Here is a 24,365-nt window from a genome sequence, read left to right as displayed (position 1 = left end):
TATTCATCACCAAAGACAGCGAGAGTACGATTACTGCACCATCACAGTGATCCGAATTATTGACAACGCACGTTTCCTGCATACCAGACTCTGAAAGTGACAGTAGAATGATCAAGAAAATTCATAAATCCAACATTACCTACAGCAGTGTAGAGGACTGAATGAATGAACTCCGAGGTACAATAAATTTGATATCAGCTTTGAGGGGAACGTACAGGATATCCCACTCCTGCGCGAAGTCTGCAGCAGCTTTCAGAAATAATTTACCAAGTTGAATGTTAAGCGCCTGAGATTCATATAAGGAATTCGTTGGAAAATAAATCCAAGGGGGGAGAGATGAATATGGGATGGGATGTTATCTATCCATTTCCCTCTCGCCCACTCTTGTATTTCCTTCAGAAATCTTGAGAAATCATCCTATAACTATTTATTCTATATCGATAATCTATATCAACCCTTCCAGTCCATCCATCACATTCTGTGTAAAATGTAGAAAATGATTTGCTGGAGAGAAGAATGGGGACTTTCATCTGTGAATCTCGCGGCCAGTTTTTCAGATTGAATTTGCAGAATAAGGAGTATGATTTATTGATGCAGTACATGTGATTCGAACAAAGCTCATAGAAAGAAGACCACAGTGATGAGATGTAAGTGCTGTAGTAGGATGATATGTGTATAGACGAGATGACAACAATACAAAAACTCACGATAACAACAATACTAACCATCGCAATCCACACATACCCCATCATCATATTTCCTTCCTCTCCAAAAACAGTATATTTAATATTGAGAACCCCCCTCCCCTCCTCCCGCACCACTCCATCCTCATCTCAACACCGAGAAACGCAGCAAACTTCCTCGCCCTTAACTGTTCCTTGTCCACATCCGTAGCATCCGCATCCCAAGTTAGAAACTTGTAGATACGCAATTAATTATCTTTTTATACAGAAACCTAGACGAAAAACCCCTCGGGAATAGGAGGTAACAACAACCAGTGAATCAACAAACGTCCGTAATTCTTCGTACCCCCCACCCACCCCCCTTTCTCTTTCTCTCCATCCACCACCATTCCGTCTACTCCACCTCCACCCCACCGACTCGGTGCCAATCTCTATTGATAATCTCCATTGATAATCTCTATAGCCCTTCTAAATTTCCAAATTCGTTTCTACATAAACTTTCGGTAACCTGCTCGGAATACCTGTTATACACATTAACAAGGAACGTTACAATACAAATATGGATTAGGGGAATGAATTCCGGCCCCGCCTCCGCCCCCGGCCCCGCCCCAAACACCTTAAAAGTTTTGACTTCAAAATTGCGGAATGGGGATGATTTGGAAGGGGATGGGAGAAGGGGTGGAGAAAAGGATGGAAGTGATCAAGTGGAAAATGGGAAATGATAAGGGTATTGCAAGTTAACATAAACTCTAGGGATGAGAGATAGAATACGACAGCAACGACAGAACTAAGTAGAAAAAATACTTTCTCAACTGATTTTTTTTTTTCTTGAATTTAATATCATCGAATATTTCAGCGTCACATCATCACTTCATCTTATAAAATTCCGGCGCATACTCCACCAACCACCCTCTCTCAATCTTGCTCAAATCCCTAATGTAAACCTTTCCTCCCACCTCTACCACCTCGCTAAAAACAACCCATTCACATTTTCGATTAAACATCAAACTACTCGGATGAGCATGAAGTGTTGTTCCTCCTCCCACATTTCTAAATGATCCATCCGGTTGCATTTTCGCGGCATGGGCGAAATATCCCGTTGTAAGACATCTACGTATTTGTTCGCTTTTGTCTGGGCCTCCAACTGCGAGCATATTTGGGTTTGATGATGATGATAGAGTTTCGTCTACTGAGATTCCGAAACGTTCTAGGTAGCGTTTTAATTGGGCGCGAATACTTATTGCTTTCGAGAGGGCTTTGAAATTAAGATAATTGTCGTGGGCGAATCTGGGTTGTTTTTTGCCTTTGGTGATGAATGATTGGTAGATATTGAGTAGCGTAATATGATCACCTTCCTCGACGGCGAATTTCCGTTTAGCAGTTTCCATGGCTTTTTTCTCATCGTAGTCATTGTAGAAGATGTTACCTCCTACAGATGTCATAGCAGCTATTGTGAGGATTTCGGAAAGACAGTTAAACGAACTGGCTGATAGAAGAGTTTTGGCCATCATGGGTTCAACTGCTAATTCAGCCATACGTGTGCCAAGAGGTTTGGTAAGTTTGGCGTAGGTATCTAGTGCTCCAAGAGAATAGAGAAGTTCGAGGGCACGAATGATAAGTTCGGCTGGTGGGGAAGTGAGGAATGGAAAACGGACTATATTGTCGATACCAAGAGCTTTGAGTTGGAGTATTATGGGTGCAAGATTTGACCGTTGGATTTCGGGAACAGTTGCTTCTTCAAGGGCCTGAAAGTTTAATTCTGTGTAGAGACGGAAGCATTTTCCAGGTTTAGTACGACCTGCTCGACCCGACCTTTGAGTTGCAGATGCTTTGGATATTGGAGTTGCTGTTAAAGTTTCGATGCCGGTTATTGGATTATAAGCTCGAAGTTTTACGAAACCACAGTCTACGACGTAGATGATACCATCAATTGTAACGGATGCTTCTGCAATGTTGGTGGAAAATATAACCTTTCTAGTATTTTCTTGAGCTGGTTCAAAAACAAACATCTGTTGTTCGGTAGAAAGTCCTGCATAAAGAGGAAGTGGCATGATAGCTTGCGATCTTGGATGTAAACTTAATGCACGTTCCGATATTGCTTGTATAGCTTTATCTATCTCTTCTCTTCCTGTCAGGAAAACCAAAATATCCCCATCTGGTTCCTTGGTGTGGATATCAAACACTGTATCAATAGCTTTCTCCAGATAATCTTCGGCTGGATTTTCTAGGTAAAGAATATCAACAGGAAACATTCTACCTTCCAGACTGATGATTTGTCCAATTTTCCCGTCATTTTTTGGGCTACTTGCTGAAGCGCCACCTTGAGCTATCAAATCATCAAGAGTAATGGCATCATCAACCTTGGGTTTCGTTTCCGCATCATCATTCGAGAAGAAATTCAAAAAATCTTCAGCTTGAAGAGTAGCACTACTAATAATGATTCTCAAATCATTCGAACGCTTCTTCAAAATCTTTTTGAGAACCCCCAAGAGGATGTCAGTACTCAAAGATCTCTCATGAGCTTCATCGACCATAATGACTGAATAACGTGATAATAAAGGATCAACTAGAGCTTCTCTTAGAAGAAGTCCATCGGTCAAGAATTTAATCTTGGTAGTTGCTGATGTAACATCTTCAAATCGAATTGAATAACCAACTTCTTTACCTACTTCACATCCCACTTCTTCCGCAACTCGAATTGCTACTGTTGTTGCTGCTACTCGACGAGGCTGCAGCCGTGGATTAGTTTGGGATTGCTGCAGGACTGAAGAATATCTTACTTGAGTAACAGCAATTTGTTTCCCATCTTCGCACCATCCTGCCTGTTCGAGAAATTGAGGTATCTGGGTGGTTTTTCCCGAACCAGTATGTCCAACTACAATAGTAACAGGGTAAGTCTCGATGAGATATAGGAGACTTTCGCGGTGTTGAGCTATTGGTAGTAAAGAGGAAGGTTTATGAAGAGCGGGAATAAAGGTAGATGATAAATCAAAGTCGGCCATATTTGATTCATATGCCTATGTTGTTTATTAATAGCATCATGTCTGGTAGAAGTGATGCAAGGGTGAGGATGATTTGAGGAGACTAGATAGATGGATGGGAGAATACGCGTATAATTTTGGAGTCACGAGTTTTCATTTCTCCGAGAGTCAAGGCGGTGAGGGGTTTGTTTATGCCTTGTCTGACTCATCCGTAATTAAGGCATGAATCATGGAGAATAGAGATGCCCGCCTTCTCCCCCTTGTCCGGCCGTCAAACACAGCTAAGAAACGGGCTGGGCATGATACGATACCAGGACGCGCTGCGGAACGTTCCAATTCCATTCCAATCCATTCCAATCCATTCCCAATTCTACTCAGTTCGACTGACGGACGGCCTGCAATATTTCTATCGAATTCGTTGGTCCCTGAGGTTATGTTATACTGTCCATGGATGGGATGGAGGCTACTGATGGTGCCAGCAACGATTGACATCTCGAGCCCCTATTGGAAGATTCTCTCAATTTGCACAATGTACACCTACCTGGGCACATCTCATATCTCATATCTCAATCCTCAATCCTCAATCTTTTCCCTCCAGTCGAGTCTCAGTTTGAATACCTGCAAATGCCTCCCTCAAGCATCGATCGGATCATGTACATCTGCTGCGCATTCAATTGAATTTATCAAATACGCACACCCAACATGTTTAATTCGATCAATATATTTCAGGATCAATCTCATCACGCTCTATAAATTAATCGGTTGAAGTGTTAGGATCATTTAATTTCGCTATCTTTATTATCGAACCAAACCATGGAACGGAACTTGGGACTTGGAGGCCACTTCTGCCACCCACCCACCGCGGCACCGACAGAATCCGTGTTCCATAAGCCCATGCCTATCATTTATGATTCTGGTCCACTATTGGTTTTCTGTACCGTTGTGGATCTCATGTACAGGAAGTGTGGGTGCGGTCTTGGAATCGGTCTGGCTCGTGCTTGTGCTTTGTGCATCGGTATCGATGTTAGCTGATGGAGAAAAGATGGAAAAGTGTCTGGAGTGTGTAAATCTTAATTTTAAGAGAGAGAGGGGGATAGAGGATGGAAGAATCTATTGGTTCTGCGAATCATGATAGGAGGTGGCCATTATCCAGGATATCGCATCTTCAGATACTGTACAGTCCTATGAGATTCGCCATTCGCAAACCTTTTTGGTGGTCGTCGCGGATGGGGCGTGGATGTGAATGTGGTTGTGGATGTGGACGGCAGTATCAATCAATTATTGGTATCACAGTACGAGATACGAAGGAGGGGAATGTGTCAATATCCGAGGATACGATACATAACGGTCGAGTACCACGAATACAGCACGAGGCTCATTTACCACGACTTTTGGGGCACTGCATTTATACTTCCCTTGAAGATCCATGAAGCTGCTATGCTGTCGAAGGATGAATTGAGTAAGAAATCATGTAATGTAAGCTTCCTCAATATCCAAAAGAAACTCATTCTCATTTACAAGGTTTGGATTTCAAACCCATTCAGAACTCATGGGAGTCTTCGGTAACATTTTGAGAATCCTTAGGATCTATTTATTACGAGAATGGTTTCCATTGACAACAACAACAAGTGATTGCGCCTCTTTTCTTAACGGGGTTCGTGATCTTTCTCTTTTTTTTTTTTTTAGAATAAAATTCAATCATTTAGATTTGGGGTTTCATACTGGAAATACTTCCGTGGAGAAAGAGGCGTGTCGGAAGATTTTGTTTTGTATAGCTGAATATACCTACGAAAGTTATGATGATTGTATCAAATGTTCAGCAACTATTGAAGATATGTTACAAGTATGTATGAATGATGTTGTGTTCGTAATATACTGACCTACCGTATCATCTCAGGTACAGATTGCACAGGATGTAGGTATATGTATGTACAGTAAATTGTAACACGTCTAGAAAGTAGGACGACATCAACAATTTCAACAGAGTAGAGGCAGGGAAGGACGGGGAAAAAGAGAAGCAACAATGTCATTTTAAATCCATCTCTCACTGCCACCACCTCTTTCACCTCTCTCTTGCCTCTTACTTCTAACGTCTCCAGCTTCATCAAATGCTATTTTCACTCACTCGTCCACCTACTCATCGAAATTAATGGTTGCGTACCCTGTCCACGTCTAAAGGTTTAACTTTTTTAGATTCAACGTGGACTTTCTAATAGGGTTTCAAGAAAGTTAAGACATCTGATCGAAATCGAGAGTATTTCACAATTCTATTGATAGAAAGAATTATGATTCTTCTCGGTTAACGATGGTCTAGATACTTTGGGAGTTGAGAAATAGGAGTATTGTAGCTATGGTGGTGTTATGATAGTGAAGACTTCAATAAGTGTATATTACAGAGTGTTCAGAGATATATAATATGAAATGAAATAATGAGGGATTAAACCTAGGTACCTACCTACTCACCGGTACGTACAATAGTACAATACTTATGCTGTCGTAGGTAGATAGACCAGATATATCTCGTTTATCATGGGGGCAAGCCCCCAGACCCCCATAGCTCGCTGCGCTCGAAGTATTGGAGATATACTTCACTTCGTCCTGTGTACCGAGTAGATGCTAATGACTTGGCCAATTGTCTATGTCTATCGCCTCGTCCATACATTGATTGATACGCCGATGCATACATATCTCCATACCTTACTCCGCGTCCCTACAATTTGTGTTGATTCTTGTGCTTCTCTCATATCATCCATATCTTCATTATCCCTCCACAAATCCAGGATTTATCCCCATAATTGAAATTGTGAATCCTCCACAACCAATTATCTATCAAGTTCGTCCAATCTTCATCTGATCATGCTCAAAAACGGACTAGTCTGCCCTTAGTTAGATCTCTATTAAATTAGTACAGAATATCCATATTTATCCATGTTTATCCATGTTTTAGTGGTTTCGTACCCCTGATTAAGCTACTTTGGGACTAGCTAATCATGACCCCTGGCTCATCTCTTTAATTCTGGCCCATCTTCTAAAATCCATCCAATCTTCTATCTCTGTTCTCGCTTTTCTCTCTTTTGTCACTCTCCTCCTCCATCTCTCAACCACCTTCGTTCCTTTACCTTTCTCTCCCCTTCACCTCGAACCCTTTGACCTTTTCCTCATCCTTCTCAGACATCACCATCTTCTTGGAGCTTAATCCTCTCACTTGCTTGCTTGCAGGCGTCACACTCCTTTTATAATAACTGCCTCCAAGAACACATTCATTCGTTGTTTACACCTCCCCCCCCATCATTCCGACCACAGTCACTCTCTCGAGGAAAAGTAAAAATCATCAATCAATCCAAATTTATCTTCTCAACCTCAATAGTCCTCCATTATTTACTTTTTGACTTTACGTCAACCGTTTCGACTGTTTCATATTGGCCGTCCTATACCGAAATAAGAATTAAAGATAATTCACCAATCGATCTTCCAAGTCTGATATACGCATTAATTTCCCATTGCACTCGCACTGCCTTCTATTTACAAAGTACCATATTCGAATCGCACCTTCCTGTGAGCGAAGAAGATACCCAAGACGATTCCGATAATAGCAAACTACGATTTATAATTCCTTAATCGATCGCACATTTTAGATATCTCCTACAAAGCCAGTCAAATTCGGTAGCAGGATTACCTATGCCAATATGGCGGACCATCAAAGATTAGCAAACATTGTTAGGCTGGCACGTCGAGTACCATTAGCAGAGGCGGCCGCAGAAGACATTGGCAACATTGCATCGATATTGAAAATGTCATTACCAGATCCAGTTCTTATGGTAAGAAGTGCTACAACTTCTGCCGCCGCATCCTCAAGCACATGTGCTGCAGATGATACTTCTGCTGCGTGTGAAAAGCCAGTCGGCCCTTCCGCCTACACTTTGCCCGTTATTCTAGGTATCGTGTAAGTTTAATTTATCTACCATTTTGGTGGGTTTGTTCTGAGCTCTAATCATTGAACGTGATAGTATTCCTGTCGGCGGCGCCATCATCTTATTCACAATTCTGCAACGAAGATATATGAAGAAGGCTAGGGAAGAGGATCTGAATGATCCAACCAAGAATATGGACTTTGGTATGGGTAGAATTTCGAGAACTGCTGGTGGAGAATCAGGAATCTCAAACTTCGATGACGAGAAAGGGGGTGCTGTCAGAACACGACAAATGTCCTTGGATTTGGGAGGTAAAAGTCCATACTTACTACCACCAGAACTCCACAATTCTAGGGAAAGTCTTCACTCGCTTTCAAGAACAATTCATTCGAACGAAGATCCTTATCGTCCAGTACATGAAGCTGTCGGTGGCTCCATACGTTCCAAACAGGGCCGCAATGGATCTTCGATTATGACCGAATCAAGTGCAGCTCCTTCCAAGATGTACGATGCTGGCTCCCCGGATGGACAAGGTCTCCTATCAAATGCTGCTGCAATGTCAAGAACAACTCCACCTTCAACCGGCTCTTCTCCACCACCAAAGTCAAACTCAATCCCACCTGCTAACATGCCAGCGGAACCAAAGCAAGCTGAATCTCCACAAAATGTTGCCAGAAAAGGTCTACCAGGTAATTTCCGCCCCCAAGATAGGTTCCCTACTGCTATGCCCGTTCCAATGCCCTATCCGGACCGGGAATCTTATGCTGGAAACCATTATAATGCGATCAGAGATAGTAACAATTACCTAGGCTCCTTAATCATTTCTGATCCATCCGCTGCTGCTTCAACTGGTCCCGCCGAACCAAAGCCAAATACAACTCGTAAAGCACCCCCTCCAGCAATCAACACATTACCAATGGATCCAAAACCTACTGCACAACCGCAACCAAAGCCCCGAAACTCTGAGATTAGTGATTACGGTGATGGAATCGAGATTACACCACCATCTCCTGCTCGCGAAGCCGCAAATAACAAGGCAAACCGTTACTCTATGGATGTCCCACCCGAAGAATTTGCTCAAGCTGGTTTGGGTGCTCCTGGATTTGACCCCAAAAGACTTTCCATGGGTTTCCGACCATTGCCTCCTGATGCTCCAGCTGATGCTGCAGAGGATCCTGAAACTCGTGCCAACAGAATTAGATCTTTCTACAAGGAATATTTTGATGACTCAAAACCAGCTCCACAAGGTCAATACATTGAAGATTATGAAGCGAACTATCCTGGTCCAGGAGATTCTACTTACTTCGATCCAGCTACCAACAGCTTCGTTTTGCCATATGCCGAACCAATTTCTCGTCGTGCTATGACACCACCTCCACGTGCACCAAGATTTCAAGGAGCACCACCACGTTCTATGCATGGTTCAATGGGTGGTTCCTCAATGCGTGGACCTCCTAGAATGCCATTCAATGAAGGACCAAGAGCATCTTCGTCTGCTTCTCAGCGCGGTCCTATGCCATCTCCAAGAAAGAATTTGCCACCCCCTGAACCACTTACTTCGTTACCTACCCCATCCAAGCTCAAGGACGACTCATTTGCTTTACTCAACACACTCGACTTTGCACCAGAATTAAATGTCCGTGATCGTGTTGCCGGTCGATCTGAAAGTCCTTTCGGTGAAAGACGACCATATTCACCTGCACTTCCAGCATTTGCACCAATTGTTGGAGCATATGATGAACTTGCCGCAATGCCAAGCCCGTAAGTTTCTCCCTTGCTAATTCTCTCATTCAAGAGTAGAATAAATAAACTAACATATTATACAGCCACATGTTGAGGAAATCTGGTACTTTCACATCCCTTGATTTCGCTCCTCCAAGAAAATTCAGGGATCCAGAGAATATGAGTGACGCTGGTAGTATCCGAAGTAACAAGAGTGGAATTTCATCGGTTCAAGCAAATGCGATTAGAAATGGTGCTTATCGTATCAGTAAAATTCCTCAAGATATCGTCTTTACCAAGGATGATATGGCTACGACTCTGAAACCAGAATGGGGTATGCGTCAAGGTATGTGAGGTGTAAAAGATGCAAAATTTGAGGGGTTTTTACTTTGTTCTTTCTGGATTGATGCATTTGAGCGCGCATTTTTGAGGTTTACATACCTGTTAAGCCCTATCAATTGTCAATATTGGGTTTCGATTTCATACTTTGTTAACATGACGATGATTCACCATACGTGATTATCAAACGATGGACATGGTTATTTGTTTTGTCGGAAGAAGTGCTGAATTGATCTTGAATTGGTCTCTTCGAGTGTGGATTGTTGACAGCTGGAGAATAATGTCTTTTATTGTAATTAGACGGGGAAATTGGGATTGGAGCCGAAGGAGTTCTGTCTTGTGTTTTTACCGTTCAAGAAACACATCTTAGGGATTTTTTTTTGTGGCGATTTCAAGGTTCCGCGATTTACATACAGATATTACACCACGTTGGGAGATTCGAATGAGGGTGTGAAGATATCTGATGAGAGGTGTGGGAGAGAGGGGAGATTGATTGACTTGAAAAAAAGTGAGATGAGGTGACATCTGGTTCTTGAGACAGGATCAGAGAGGGATGTCAGAATTTGAGAGAAAACGGATTTGGATGGGAAATGGTGGTCATAGTAGTCAGTCAATCAGTCTTTCTTGTATAAACTCAAAAAATAAATTCATAAAATTGAAAATTCAAATCAGATACATTTACATTTACAATTACGACCAACCTGTGTACTGCTTATATCAGTTTTGCGCGCAATCATCCTTCGAGGGATAGAGCGAGGTTTGTGTCTGATGTCAAGTATGAAATGATGATTCTGTAGGTTGATAATGGATGAATGGAAATTGAGGGACGAAGAAAGAGGAGTGAGGAAGATGGTTGGATGGAGGGAGTGTATAGCAAGAGGGGGCGATGAAGAGGAGAATGGAAATAGAATATGGAGATGGGAATATAAATCTGGGATTGAGAGTTTGTGTTTGGATTGGGGATTGGGGATAGAATCGAGGTAGAGGTGGAGGTTGAGGTGAAGATTGGGATTGGGATCACGTGAGTACTGAGGGATGAGGGATGGGCAATGAGGGTTAAGGGTTAAGAGTTGGTTCTGATGTTGTGGATATATTTTATTCGTATCGTACTGTGCTGTACGATGTACAATTGGTGAGCGATTTGTGGGGGTTTGAGAACTGGATTATAGGTGAGGGGTGGGTAGATGAGTAGGTTGGTAGGGAGAGGGATTTGAGTGGGTGATTGGATTTGATCTGGGGGGAAGGGGGAAAGGGGGGAAGGGGGGGTTGTTTGGTGGAGTTTCTGGTGGGTGGATTGGGGATGGATGATTGGAGATGGAGAGGATGGTGGAGAGGGTTGGGGGGAGAGGTTTTGGGGAGAGATTGCTTTGGAGGGGGAAAGGCGGGGGTGGAGGGGTAGTGAATAGAGTTGTCTTGTGAGGGAAGTGAAGTGACGTGAAGTGTTCAAGAGTAGTAAAGGGTTAGAGGAGTGATATAGAAATGGTATAACAAAATATTGTATTCATGAGAAGTGTAGTTGCTAAGCGGTAGAACATAATATAAGGGAATGGGATAGAGTAGAGAAGTAGGTAGTGCAAAACGTGATATTGGGATTCTGGGTCGATACTCTACTCTACTTCTTTATGGATCTTGTTATGGATATGCTTTGAGGGTCTGGGTTTGTTCTATTGGTGTTTGATTTTATGATGTGGTTTTTGGTTTATTAGTTCGTTTGTTGCGGAATTGGTGGTTTGGTTTTGGTAGATGGTATGGGGATTTCGGTTGTGGGATGTGCTGAGAAATAGATGGAGTAAGCGGGGAGAGACGAGGTCCTACTTGGAAATATGAGAACAGTATAACCAGCCAGTAGCATAATCCTGGTAACTTCGTATTGTGGTATGCTTTTTTGAGGTTTGAATGAAGGTTTCTTAATATGTTCGAAGAATTCCGAGATCAATCAAGAATGATTGGAGCATCTACAGCTCCGGAGTGACTCGCTTCTTGTTCATCCTTTTCCTCCTCGCGAATGATGACCCCTGGGAATACTTGCTAAGATGCACAGATTCTCGATCCGTTCTTGTAAATTCTTACTTGGCTGTTATTTGGCGCTTTCGAACTCGTATAGAAGATATTAGGGCTATTATTATGAATTATCTCCTCTTTTCTTTCGAGCTTTGGGATGAGAATGTCAATGAGAATCAAAGATGAGAAGGTATGATTTATGATGACCCAGAGCTGCAGATAGCCCATACGCTTGTAGCCCAGGAGGTCTTTTATGATGACAGAACAAACAATGCTTCGGTTATGAATACATTTTGTCTCGCTAAGCCTTATCCTGAATGAAAAGAGATGTCACTTGGAAGTCAGAAAGACTTGAACATTTTGTAACCATTTTGGGAATATGTCCTTATTGAAGGCTCGGATGAGACTACTCCCACAGAGTCAAGTTCTATGCAAATTCAAAAATAGCAAAATGAAGTCTTGGGATATCAAATATAAAGAAGAATGTGGGGGATAGAGAGTCAAGGAAAAGTCTCAAGGAATCACAGGCTTGGGAACACGGAAATTGGAGAACACAAATCATAAAATCAAGCTAAGGATCACGAATGAAAACTTATAAGAATGTGATGATGAGGTGGTATAAATCCAAATATCTTCTTCGCTGATGAAGTCGTTGCCTCGTTGGTGATTGAAGATAGTGGGGCCAAAGCCGAAGAGCCATGATTGGCCTTTCTATATCTACCCATGAACTGCAACGTGGTTTGCAGACCTTACCACAGTATTCAGCATATAATTGGCTAGCTATGACTTCGCCTCAATGCAACGTCAAGACACCCGCCCAGCTGACCGAAACCTCAATTCTTTGCACTGATGCTCTCAAACATATCCAGGTACACTTTTTTGTTTAACATTGTGTTCTCAAGTTCTACTCTAATCAATCCAAATGCACTTATTGGAATGCAATAGCGAAGGCCGGTTCGATCTGGTCAGAAATCTTGCCGGCAGTGATATTCCAGAATACGCTATCCTATCGCACACATGGGGGGCAGATGCAGATGAGCTCACCTTCCAAGACCTTATGAACGATACTGGACAGAACAAATCTGGTTATCGAAAGCTTCAATTTTGTGGCGAACAAGCTAAACGCGATGGCTTACAATACTTCTGGGTGGATACTTGCTGTATCGACAAGTCTAGTAGTGCCGAACTCCAAGAGGCTATCAACTCTATGTTTCGCTGGTATCAGAACGCGACTAAATGCTATGTGTACCTGTCAGATGTTTCAACAAACAGAACTGATCAAGTTAGTTCTTCCTGGCAACTAATTTTCAAAGCGAGTCGATGGTTCACTCGTGGTTGGACACTTCAAGAGCTTATTGCACCAAGATCAGTCCAGTTCTTCTGCTCGAATGGTATGCTGCTTGGCGATAAGAGATCTCTGGAGCATTTAATTCACGAAATTACTGGGATTGAGACATCAGCGCTTCATGGACAGAACTTGTCTGATTTCAGCATTGATGAGCGAATGTCATGGGCAAAAAACCGCGAGACAAAGCGTGAAGAAGACAAAGCCTATTGCTTATTGGGCATTTTTGATGTCCATATGCCACTCATCTACGGCGAACGATCAAAAAATTCGTTTAGAAGGCTCGGAGAAGAAATTGAAAAGCGCGCAAAGAAACACACTCTCGATGACACGCCAGCCTTTTCTGCTGCCGGTTTCAGCTCCACAAAACGATCAAAAATCTCACATGATCAATCCTCCAATCATCTCTCCCGCCTTCAAACCTCAGAAGACCCCGAACCAGTTTACGAGTATCCTACGAATGAAATTGATGCTACCACAAGACAATCTATTATAGATCAACTCTACTTCCCCAAAATCGATGAGCGTCTAACGAGTTTGACCGCTGCCCAGGGAACAACATGCCGTTGGTTTCTTACCAAATCGGAATACTTATCATGGAACGATGTTTCAAAACGGCAAGATCATGAAGGATTTCTTTGGATCAAAGGCAACCCCGGTACTGGAAAGTCAACTTTGATGAAACTACTCTTCGAGGAGGCTAAGCTTAAGACAAAAGGCGATTTCTCAAAGATCACGTTGTCGTTCTTTTTTCTCGCACGTGGTACGATTGAAGAGAGAACGACTACTGGTTTGTATCGCTCTCTTCTGCACCAGCTTTTTGAAAAGGTGGTGGAGCTTAGAGATAGCTTGGATTGGATGACAGCTGATGGCGCGAGAGGCGTTGAAAGAAATGGTTGGAGCGAAGCAGCTCTAAAGCAGACGTTGAAGCATACTGTAGAAAAGCTTGGAAGTAGGTCACTAATGATATTCATCGATGCTCTGGATGAATGTGACCAGAAGCAAGCAAGCGGAATGGTGTTCTTTTTTGAAGAATTATGTGAGCTTGCAGGAATTTCGCAAGTTAGCTTGCAGATATGCTTTTCTAGTCGACATTATCCCACTATAGTCATCCAGAAGGGTATTGAACTGACTCTAGAAGATGAAATCGGTCATATGGAGGATATTCAGCACTATATCAAGTCGAAGTTAAGACTAGGTAGATCCAAACAAGCCGAGACACTTCGGACCGAGATCCTCCAAAAATCTTCTGGCATTTTTCTCTGGGTCGTCTTGGTTCTTGACATTCTCAATTCTGAGTATTCGACCGGCATCATTTCCATTAAGAAAATCAGTAAGCGTCTCACTGAAATTCCACCAGGATTAAACGATTTGTTCGAAATGATCCTCAAGCGTGATGGAGAGAACCTCGAAGAACTACAGCTTTGTCTGAAGTTGATCCTGTTCGCGAATCGTCCCTTGAAGCCACAAGAACTCTATTTTGCAACTCAAATTGGTCTTGATGGAGAATGTATGGGTTCTTGGGACCAGGATGATGTCAACGTTGACCAAATGAAGTTGTTTGTGAGGAGCTCGTCTAAAGGCTTGGCAGAAGTGACGAAGAATAAAGCTTCAGACGTACAATTCATCCATGAATCTGTTCGAGATTTTCTGTTGGGTAAATACGAGTCCCAATGGTCTGGAAGTTCCGGAAGTTTTGTCGGTCATGGGCACGACACGTTAAAGAATTGTTGTTTGACTCAACTAAACGCTGTCGTCAACCAAAAAGTTATAAAATATTTTAACTTTAGCGAATCAAATTTCTGGGAATGTCGTAACATAAAATATCCATTTTTGAACACAACACATCCCCAAACAGGAATTCCACCCGCGCAACGTTCCAAGGAAGCACAGTCAAGGTTCCAAGAGGAAATCAAATCGAGGTTTCCATTCCTCGATTATTCAGTGTCCAACATCCTGTATCACGCCAATCTTGCTCAACAAAACTACATAGAGCAGGCAGACTTCCTAGCAACGTTTCCCACTCATCTATGGGTATTCGTGAACAACTATTTCGAGAACCACGAAATACGACGGTATACGGAGTCGGTAACTACTCTTTACCTCTTCGCAGAAAGAAATCTAGCGAGTCTTATTCGAATTTGTCCTCGGAAGAATTCTTGCTTCGACGTCGAAGAGCAGCGTTATGGGCCGTCAATCTTCGCCGCTCTGGCTACTGAAAGCCATGAAGCTGTCCACGCGCTCCTAGACATTGAATTGGAAACCTACCCCTCAGATTCTCTGGTTCATGGCTTGTGGAAACAGCATTGCCTAAATGGAATCAAGAGTATAAACATTGGGCGCAGCTTCACTTATTCTCGGAAACGGGATGTAAGATCATATCTTTCAGATAACGATCTTGAGATACCACTGATTATCATACTCGGCTCGGAAAAGTATATCGGCAAATTGGACGAGGGTATTGAAGGTGGCGAAAATTTGTTATTCCGGGCTACTGTACGTGCGCAGGATATTGTAGCCAGATTTTTATTGGAAAGTGGTGCTGAAGTAAACTCCAAGAGTGAAACAATGCAGATCCTTCTAGTGAATGCTATTGTTAGTGGATGCAGAAGCATAGTCAAATTGCTATTGGAGAAAGGCGCTGAGATCAACAATAAGGGAATTGACAAAAGAACACCTTTGACAACGGCTACTATCAAGGACACTTAGACATAGTCAAATTGCTGTTGGAGAAAGGTGCTGAGATTGATTGTCGGGATGTAAGCAATCAAACACCTCTAATAAATGCTGCCTATAATGGGCACAAGAAAATAGTTGAATTGTTATTAGAAAAAGGCGCCGAGGTTACTTGCATTGATTTCCAGAATAAAACGCCCATTGAACATGCTATCATTGGTGGGCATACGAGCATAGCGAGTTTTTTATTAGGAAAAGGCGCCAGGTTTGATTGTGAAAATGATGTTTTTAGCACAGCGCTGTTAGAGGCCTCGCAATTTGGACGCGAAGAAATGGCTAAGTTTCTCTTACAAAATGGCATGAATGCAAACTTAAGAGATAAAAACGAGCTGAGTCTAGGCTGGACGCCGCTGATGCACGCTGCTAGATGGGGTCACGAGGCAATAGTCAAATTATGCTTGGAAAATGGTGCTGAGATCAACGCAGGATACGGTGATGGTATGACATCATTAGATATAGCTGCTTTAGTAGGGCGCACGACTGTTGTGAAGTTGTTGTTAAAGAGGGGTGCCGAGGTCGACTTAAGAATGGAATCCCCTCATAACACACTTTTTCAAGCTATTTTCGGGGGGGATGCCGCTGTAGTTGCAGTTTTGTTAGACCAGGGCGTTTGTTCACAGACTGAAACCACGAAGACGAATCATCTATTTATACAGGCTGTCAAAGTAACTATCTCAACAGAGCATCTGTCAGTACTCAAGCTCTTGCTTACAAAGTCTGATGTTATCGATGGGGAGGATGGGGAAGGTCGAACACCGTTGTTTTGGGCTATTGATTCTCAGCGCGAAAAGATGATCAGTTTATTATTGGATTGCGGTGCGAATATTGAATCGAAAGACAAATATTGTTGGACACCATTGATGTATGCCATCGTTCAAGGAGCTTACCTACCCGTTGTCAAGATATTGCTAGACCGTGGTGCCGACATCAATGCTGAAGATGACGAAGGTCAGACGCCGCTATCCGTAATAAAGAGAAATCCTACTTTAACTGATCAGTTGGAAACATATATTCCTGGATTAAAGATTGACCGCTGAGCGCTGTTTGCAAAAAAGCAAGGCGGTTAAAGAGGAGCATAGGGATTAATGAGGAGCTGTGGATGCCAAAACTTTAGGAAACACAACTGCGGTATTTGCTCTTCCTATTTAGTCCAGGATGGCAGATACGATACTATGCATACTCTAAGCACAAATCTAAACATTCAAACGAAGGTGCCCATGAATCATACGATCATGGCACGGCCACCCTTAGATATATCAAAATCGAGGATTTTGGGGATTTTGATAGGGGACGACGGGGGTGTGGATTCTGGAGTTTGGAGTTTCTGTGTGTGGTCTGAATGATTTTGGAACTGGGTACATCTTAAGCTATAGCTTTAATTCGATAATGGGTACGGAACAAGAGCTTATAAGCAGTATTTGACTACCGGCTGAAAGAGACTTTAGAATTAGTGCATTTCTCCTGATATTTGCAAATCCTACTTCAGCTGCATAAAGGGCACTTTTCAGAGCAGCAGCCGCAAATCAGAAATGTGAATATTCAAAGCTTGATATCAACGATTTACACGGGAGTGTATGAAAATGACCTAGACATTCAGGGCTCTTCTCTTATCGGGTACGAATGAGTGTGATCTACACCCTCTACTCTTTACAACCGACGTACCTAATACAAGCGAGTCAGAATGACCTCCTTAAGTTTGTTCCGGGAGCAAAAGAATGGTACTACCACATCCCGTTAACAGATACGCAACCCGATTTACTCAGGCTGGGATCTCCTATCCAGCCTCTAGGCACTCATTCAAACCAGAAACCCCTCTCTATAAAGCCACTTAATCCACATCAACGACGAACAAATCAACCAGCATAACACCCCCTCGAGCACATTTATCCACCAGCTAAAAGAAATAAAACCAAAGACAAAAATGCAAAAGGAAATGCAACTGCCGTGAATCGAACACGAACCTCCACCTTGGAAGGGTGGAATCCTAACCATTGGACCACAGAAGCTTGAGGAGCTGATAAACTGCTTTCCTTGTTATTGTAGGAGAAGACTCATTTTGAATATATAAATATGCAGTGGGAAAATTTTCCACTTGTGGAGTTGGGTGGGGTGAGGTGGGGTAGAGATATTCTGTGTGCGAATGTTCTTACCCCTGGCGTGGACGAAGCGAAATGATAGTGGATATGGGATAGGGCCTTGCCTTAGCTTTGAGAGTGGAATACTAGAGACGATATTATACATTGTTCTAAATCCTTAGGGTTGTGGAGAATTGATTGTAAGGGAGTGTAGATGTTAGAATAGTCGGATTTCGGCATTAACCTTATATGATTTTGTTGTCGTTTTACAAACTTGTGTGGATATCTGGTGTATTACACTCATGACTCCAACGAAACTAGTAGCATATCGTATTGGGAAAGCTATAGACCATCATAAGTGTTTAGGATTCATTACTTTGACGAATGCAAACATTAAATGTCTATATAATGGAAGTCTGGCAAGACTGCACGCTCCAAATTTTCGAGATGAGGAAATTTTACATACCCGTTCCTTCACTGGTGGTACTTCGATTGGAAATCTTTTGAATAAAGTTGTTGGACTCTTGTTGACTCCGTAGTTTGCCAATCCCTAAGAGAACTTTCTCCGGCCTTAATCAATGGACGTCGAAAACGGGATAGAACAGGACTTCACTGCCTGTGTAGCAGATATCAAACACCCAGATACTTTCTATATGCTTTATGGTTACGTCTATGAGTATCTCTACTCAGCGAGACATCTGATTCCGCTGCCACTAGAAGCGCTGAGTGTCATCGAACATCACCCAACTAACATTCAATGCAGCGAAGGACATTCCGAACACTATCGAAATGAAGAATCAATAATTCAGAGACCAGCATCCAGTATTTAGAACTTGCTTGCTGTAAGATTGCATGCGCTCCAGGCTTTGCCTACAGGCTCTCTAGCATAGTTTATCACCAAATTCTCAAACTTTGGTGCTCCCGAGCTAGCTAATGTGTGCAGTCATTGTGCCGACAGCAGACTCTACACTCTTAAGCTGAATTCAATGAATGGTAAGATCACTTTTTCACTATTCACGGTGCAATTTCAATGCACACACTGGTTTTGTATGAAAGAGGCCGTGATGATAATCCAAGTCTTCCGACGTAAACAAAGGTAAGCATTCCATGATTGTAGTCAGTACCCCCCTCAGGTGCCGATCTTCACGTGCACATAACTGACTACCGCTATTGAATAAGCAATCATCCGGGACTCGTCATCAGGATCACAAGAACTGGGTTACTAACGTCGATCGTGTTACTAATCTGCATCATCACGGGATCTTTGCCAAAAATGTTCGTGCTCCACAAGGAAGTGAGGAGTATCCAAATATCGCTGTAGTCTCTGGATCATCAAATCAGTCTATTGATAAATTTCATTTCAACATCTATAACATGCGTATTATGATTTACTGGCAAATGCCGTTACTTTTATAGAACGAATCAAGTAACTTCGGGAGGAGAACAGAAGAGAAACATTCAAGGATTATAGATAGATAGATATAACACGGTGATACATTGTGGTACGTTGTGATGGGAATTATGTAATAATTAGGTGGAGATATGAGCCACCATTCACATCCTCATGGCCTCATGCTGGAAACTATGAAACTCCAAAATTACGACTATACAAACACCTTCTCCGTCTTGCAAGTATGAATACCTACTTCTAGTCCCGTAAAGAGCTCACCGGTTCATGGCGGATCGACAAAGATAATCCGATCAACATTTATTACCGTTTCGATCAAGAACTCATCAAATCGGAACGAGATCCTGATCTGGAGCATGATTCTTTTGTTATTATTTGGAGATAGGGCTGATCACTGCTACCATGATGTCTGTGAAGGGTTATGTTCAGAGAATTCAACCGACAGCAATAGCTGGTCCGGGTTTCAGCGACAAGTGAGAAGGGGTGAATGAGGGACGCGCAAGACGTTTCCGGATCAAACTCAAAATTTTAGAGGTATTAGCTATGATCCAATGATCATTACAGCATATTTCTCATTAAAGTTCTCTGATACATGTGAGTCTTGAGTGTGTATAGCGTGATGACCTGATTCGGAACAACAGAGGTGGAAGTATAGATCAAGACCCTGAATGAGCTTTTCAGGCTGTCTAGCCAATGATAACAGTCTCACTGATTCTCTCCAGAAAGGAAGATGACGCGTTTGATCAGACCTCTTTGCAGTTGGTGTATTTGTGCCATGGGGACCGGGTACTGATTACTTATTATGCAACGTGTGGAAAAAGCAACAGTTCATGATACCAGGTGACTAACACCTTGACCTTCACTGTATAAACCTAGAGAAAATTGAGGAAGGAGAAAGCCAAGAAGCCTAACTTATTTGTGGTCATCATAGAGACTTTACATTGCCGAGCAAAAGAAACTACTCGGCTTAAAGTTTATCCTTTCGGTTGTAAGCTAGAAAGCCCTGTGGTACTTACATCTTGCAAATTGACTGTCTGTGATTTGGTCTCTCCGCTCACAGGGTTCAAATCTATCTTTCAAGCGATCAAACAATTGATGGTGTGATATAATCTTATATAGTTTATGATTAATAAGAATAGTATTGTTAATCAAACACGGAGAATGCTTTTATGCAATGGTTGAGAACCATAACAATACTAGAATTTGCAAGCATTGCGAGTAGGTAAATGGACAGGTAGAAAAATGTCTTTCATCTCAGTCTTCCTTCCCGGGCGCCTCGCGAACGTAACTTGTTGTGGTTCTAATTCAGGAAAAGCACTAAGCTGGAAGTGAGCCCTGAGATGACTCCGCCTGGATACAACTTCTTGAAAGAATAACTGACATATGCATGCTAAAAAAAAGCTCATTCAAAACCAATGTCCGAGTTGTAGCTGAAAGTATACGTCTACTTCTTATCTTAGTCCTTGACAAAACCTTAAGCAAAACTAATTGCTTGGGCTCGCAACGGTGAGTCAAATCTGACCGCACTGCAATCATCGTGAGAAAAGACGTGATGGGGTATGTCAGGGCCTGTGAGGGCCTGTTCACTGATAATATTTTTTTTCTTATCATCGATGACCCAGCAACTTTCTTAGATATAAAATTTACCCCTGAAAGCGAAAGAGCAATGCGGTATCAATCTCGGCCCCTGCCGAATGGACATGGCAGCGTCGCTGCCATGTGGCCACGGCGAAAAAACTCAGTGGATTCTTGAACAGCTAAGCTAGCGGTGTGAGTGTGGTCGGTTGTGAAGGGGTAGCGAAAATTTGCATTGTAGGATTTTTATTATCGGAGAATAAAAAAGCCCCCCAGTGGTGACCAATGTTCTAGAATATGCAATCTCACCACATGAATGTATCTTTCAGAAGCACGTCCTCATGGTGGAGAGTGGCTTGCTTCGGTCTTCACTTCTCTCATCGGAAATCCCGACTTTATTGTCAGCCATGTAGTGTGATTGGGCAATGGTGGATCACACATGTTACGGAAATGAAGTCTGATAGTGGAGTGCCAGTAACAGTGGCACTGTGGATGATAAAGCTCGCACGGCCGAAAGCGTGGGGGTTATAAGCGGTGAATTCGTTTGGGCATTCTGAATGAAAAGATGTTGAATTGCAGCTCTCTGCATGCCATCACATCCGAATTGACGATGTTTCCAAGTGTTGATGTGTTGATGTGTTGACGTGTTTAATTAGTGTGAGAATTTTCTCAGAAATCGATCGCCCAAACATTGAATGGACAGATAATGATCGGTACTCATGGTGTCATCGAAAGCCGAGGAAAGCGTAATCCAGCTTGAAAATGGACTTTTCCTCTTCAAAATTGATATCTTTGCGTGCATCGAACTATGTCAATAAGACGAAAAGTCTATTCTGAAACCGGCGAGATGAGTTCTATTTTGGATACCCCTATACCCATGTTTAACAGTCCGTCTCCGGAAGCAATGATGGGCGATGCTCATTACAGAGTAGATACTCTTCACGGCAATCAGAGGACGAACTGAAACTACCGTTAACAACAACATGTAGGTTCCAAACGTGCTCAAGATGTGGTCTACTTTTGGTAACATTAAGTCATCAAATATTCGTCAGTTTGTCTTTGAGTGACAAAATTGATCGCCCTGATCGCCTCGATTGTCCTGTCCCATGATTATGATTATCAGGAGTAATTATCAGCATAGTTATATATGGCAATGAATATGGCTGTGTAGTACGAAGTATATGCATGCAGAGCATGGTCGTATGGTCTGTGAGTGCATTGAGATGAGCTGACGAACAAATCGCTGGATGTGCGGGTATTTGTAATAGTTGCTAAGAATACAAACGGGAAAATCAACGCAAGGGCCCGTATGATACCGAAGAGTTGAACGAGAAAGTAGGGAACAAGGAAGAAAGAGAGAAAGAGAGAAAGAGAGACAGAGACAGAAAGACAGAATATGATGTTTTGGGAGTGAATGATGAGTACAATACGTAACGTTGCTCCAGAAAGGGCCGGTGTGCATGAGCGGTGGATGGTGAGTGGTGGTGTCTCGAAGCGCTGAGATCCTTAAATTTTGTTGAAACCTAACTCTAGTTCTGTGTAGCTATAGAGCGATAACGACATATCAATCGATGATACACTACACAGGTACACTTCATATCGCGTGGGAAATGTAAGCCACATCTGTCATCTGGCAGCAGGCAAGAAGATGGATCCATCGATGCTAGATAGTCTCTTTGGTCTATCGTCTCGTCCCGTTTCGTCTCGTCTATTCTAGTATTCATGTTATATCTTGTAGTGTGATGTGTCCTGCGTGTCAGCTTGGAGCTTGAAGCTTGTCCAAAGAGAACCACCGAATTTTTCACCGACTAATGGGGCATTGAGGATGTTCGAAAGGGGTCCAGATTATCGAAGCGCCGTGGATGGGAGTTACGGAACACACATAAAAAGTTCCAGAGGCGATTAGACTTTGAAAGTGGACATTGAGGAGAATTTTTAACATTTATCAAGTGAAGGGAGGGAAGGAAATGTGATGGGAAAAGTCCCGAGCTTTTTTTCTCTCTCTAGCTATCCTCTCTCCTCTTACCTCTTAGCTCTTTTTTGTGCAAATATGTGCCAATGGCCAAAGTCCAAAAGGCTCGGATTTGCCAAATTCGTTCTTCCGGTCGTGCAATCCCAGTAGCAGGTGGGTAGTATTTGTGTTTGGCTACCCCTTGCCCTCGCCCTTGTTCTACGCCACGCCTGCCCTGATCGTAGTAAGTTTTTCGCTCCCGCTGCGGCTGCATGATTGATAGGGCAAAGCGGAATGGGGGGGTACTTCTGTGTGGTATCAGGCCTTCTAGAAAGATTGTAAATTGTTGAGAGCTTGAGATTCACCACCTGCCTGTGCACATGGGATTCGGAGATAGGTAAAAACCGCTGGTTGAAATTTGGATATTCTTCACATTTTCGCTTCGGGTATCAGATCTATTTGCTTACAGTGATTGTTTCATCTATCACCATCACATCATTATCCCTATCATGATTCACGATTCATGGCTTCTGATTCACCATGGACGACACGTTTAAAAGTGTCATTTAAGTTTTTATTTGCATGTGAAATCTTCTCATATCAGTGATACCGGCATTTGAAAAAATGAACGACCTCCAATAGCTGAAGGAGCGCGAATCAGTCAGCGGTGGCCAAAGCATTATCCGAAGACTCGTGAATCGCTCTGTGTATTCCGAAAATGCGAGAGAGCGTTTGCATGTTCATGCACGAAAGGATACCTATGACCCGCTCATATAGACACTACTGCAAGCCAACAGCTACCCATTATTCGATAGTAAAGCGAGAGATACGATGAAGCCATTTGTGTATTTTATTGAAGAAGAAAAAGGCCCATCAAACGACCTTTGTGACTAGTTGATGCAACTCAAAAAGAGAACACAGTCACAAGCACGCAGATACCTTCCCAACAGCCGTCACCTCACAGTGTGGTCGTCGCAATCCACCCACTTGCTCTGTACTACAATTCAAATCCGGAATAAGTCCCGACGCCCGAAGGATAGATCTCCATATCAAGAGACCAAGCACATGCGAGGGAAGACTTCATCTCCCAGCTGAATGGCTCGCTGCCCAAGTATCACTGCTTCTATGACGGTGGGTCTCATTCATTTCAAACCTTGAAGCCCCCCCCTATGTTTTTGTGGATAGCTTGTCCCTCACTACCACAATTCGGTTTTGAGATTCAAGGCAATCTGTACGAAAGTGGAGACTATTCCCTCTATCTTTTTGGAACCAATGCAATCGTCAACCTCGCACCTGATCATCAGGACTTGGTAGCCTTGCTGGAGAACGGTGTTGTAAAGATGCTTTACCGGTCATTGGAGGAATGGCATGGAACCCTTGAGTATACTTGGTCCCTTCCACCCATGACATTGTTCTTTGAATCAGATCCAGTCCATACATGCAGTTCGCCAAAACACATCACGAATATCAACCCATTTGTCTCAAAACAAGTACGGGACTCATCAATGGTTACAGGCCATCTGAATCCACTCGGATGCTACCCTCGCTTGCCAAGTATGATCCGTGCCAATTGAAAGTCGCCAAACCTTAATACCTATTACTGATCTTTTGAGGGCATCGTGAGAAATGTTCATGGGC

General features: G+C 42.8%; 3 protein-coding genes across 4 annotated transcripts; 2 read left to right on the top strand and 1 right to left on the bottom strand.

The window, feature by feature from the left end:
• Nucleotides 1-1,395: 1,395 nt before the first annotated feature.
• Nucleotides 1,396-3,834, bottom strand: BCIN_14g00370 (hypothetical protein). The gene is made up of 2 exons (XM_024696930.1): nucleotides 3,464-3,834; nucleotides 1,396-3,412 (listed from the first exon to the last, which is right to left on the bottom strand). Exons 1-2 carry the CDS (start codon nucleotides 3,683-3,685, stop codon nucleotides 1,550-1,552), a joined length of 2,085 nt encoding a protein of 694 aa, XP_024552744.1. The 5' UTR covers nucleotides 3,686-3,834; the 3' UTR covers nucleotides 1,396-1,549.
• A 2,906-nt stretch (nucleotides 3,835-6,740) lies between these two features.
• Nucleotides 6,741-10,307, top strand: BCIN_14g00360 (hypothetical protein). Of its 2 annotated transcripts, XM_024696929.1 has the most exons (4): nucleotides 6,741-7,607; nucleotides 7,672-8,264; nucleotides 8,385-9,336; nucleotides 9,402-10,307. In XM_024696929.1, exons 1-4 carry the CDS (start codon nucleotides 7,351-7,353, stop codon nucleotides 9,649-9,651), a joined length of 2,052 nt encoding a protein of 683 aa, XP_024552743.1. In that variant the 5' UTR covers nucleotides 6,741-7,350; the 3' UTR covers nucleotides 9,652-10,307. The 2 variants fall into 2 exon arrangements, with proteins under 2 accessions (XP_024552743.1, XP_001547903.1); XM_001547853.2 differs by having other exon boundaries at nucleotides 7,672-9,336.
• Nucleotides 10,308-12,435: 2,128 nt separating this feature from the next.
• BCIN_14g00350 (hypothetical protein) lies at nucleotides 12,436-18,223 on the top strand. Its single transcript, XM_024696928.1, has one exon. The coding sequence runs from the start codon at nucleotides 12,560-12,562 to the stop codon at nucleotides 15,689-15,691; it is 3,132 nt and encodes a 1,043-aa protein (XP_024552742.1). The 5' UTR covers nucleotides 12,436-12,559; the 3' UTR covers nucleotides 15,692-18,223.
• The last annotated feature ends 6,142 nt before the right edge of the window (nucleotides 18,224-24,365 follow it).

This window comes from Botrytis cinerea, chromosome 14 (genome assembly GCF_000143535.2).
Source record: "Botrytis cinerea B05.10 chromosome 14, complete sequence".
NCBI classification, from domain to species: Eukaryota; Fungi; Ascomycota; class Leotiomycetes; order Helotiales; family Sclerotiniaceae; genus Botrytis; species Botrytis cinerea.
The sequence above is the reverse complement of the archived record's forward strand: the minus strand, read 5'-3'. Positions and strand labels throughout refer to the sequence as shown.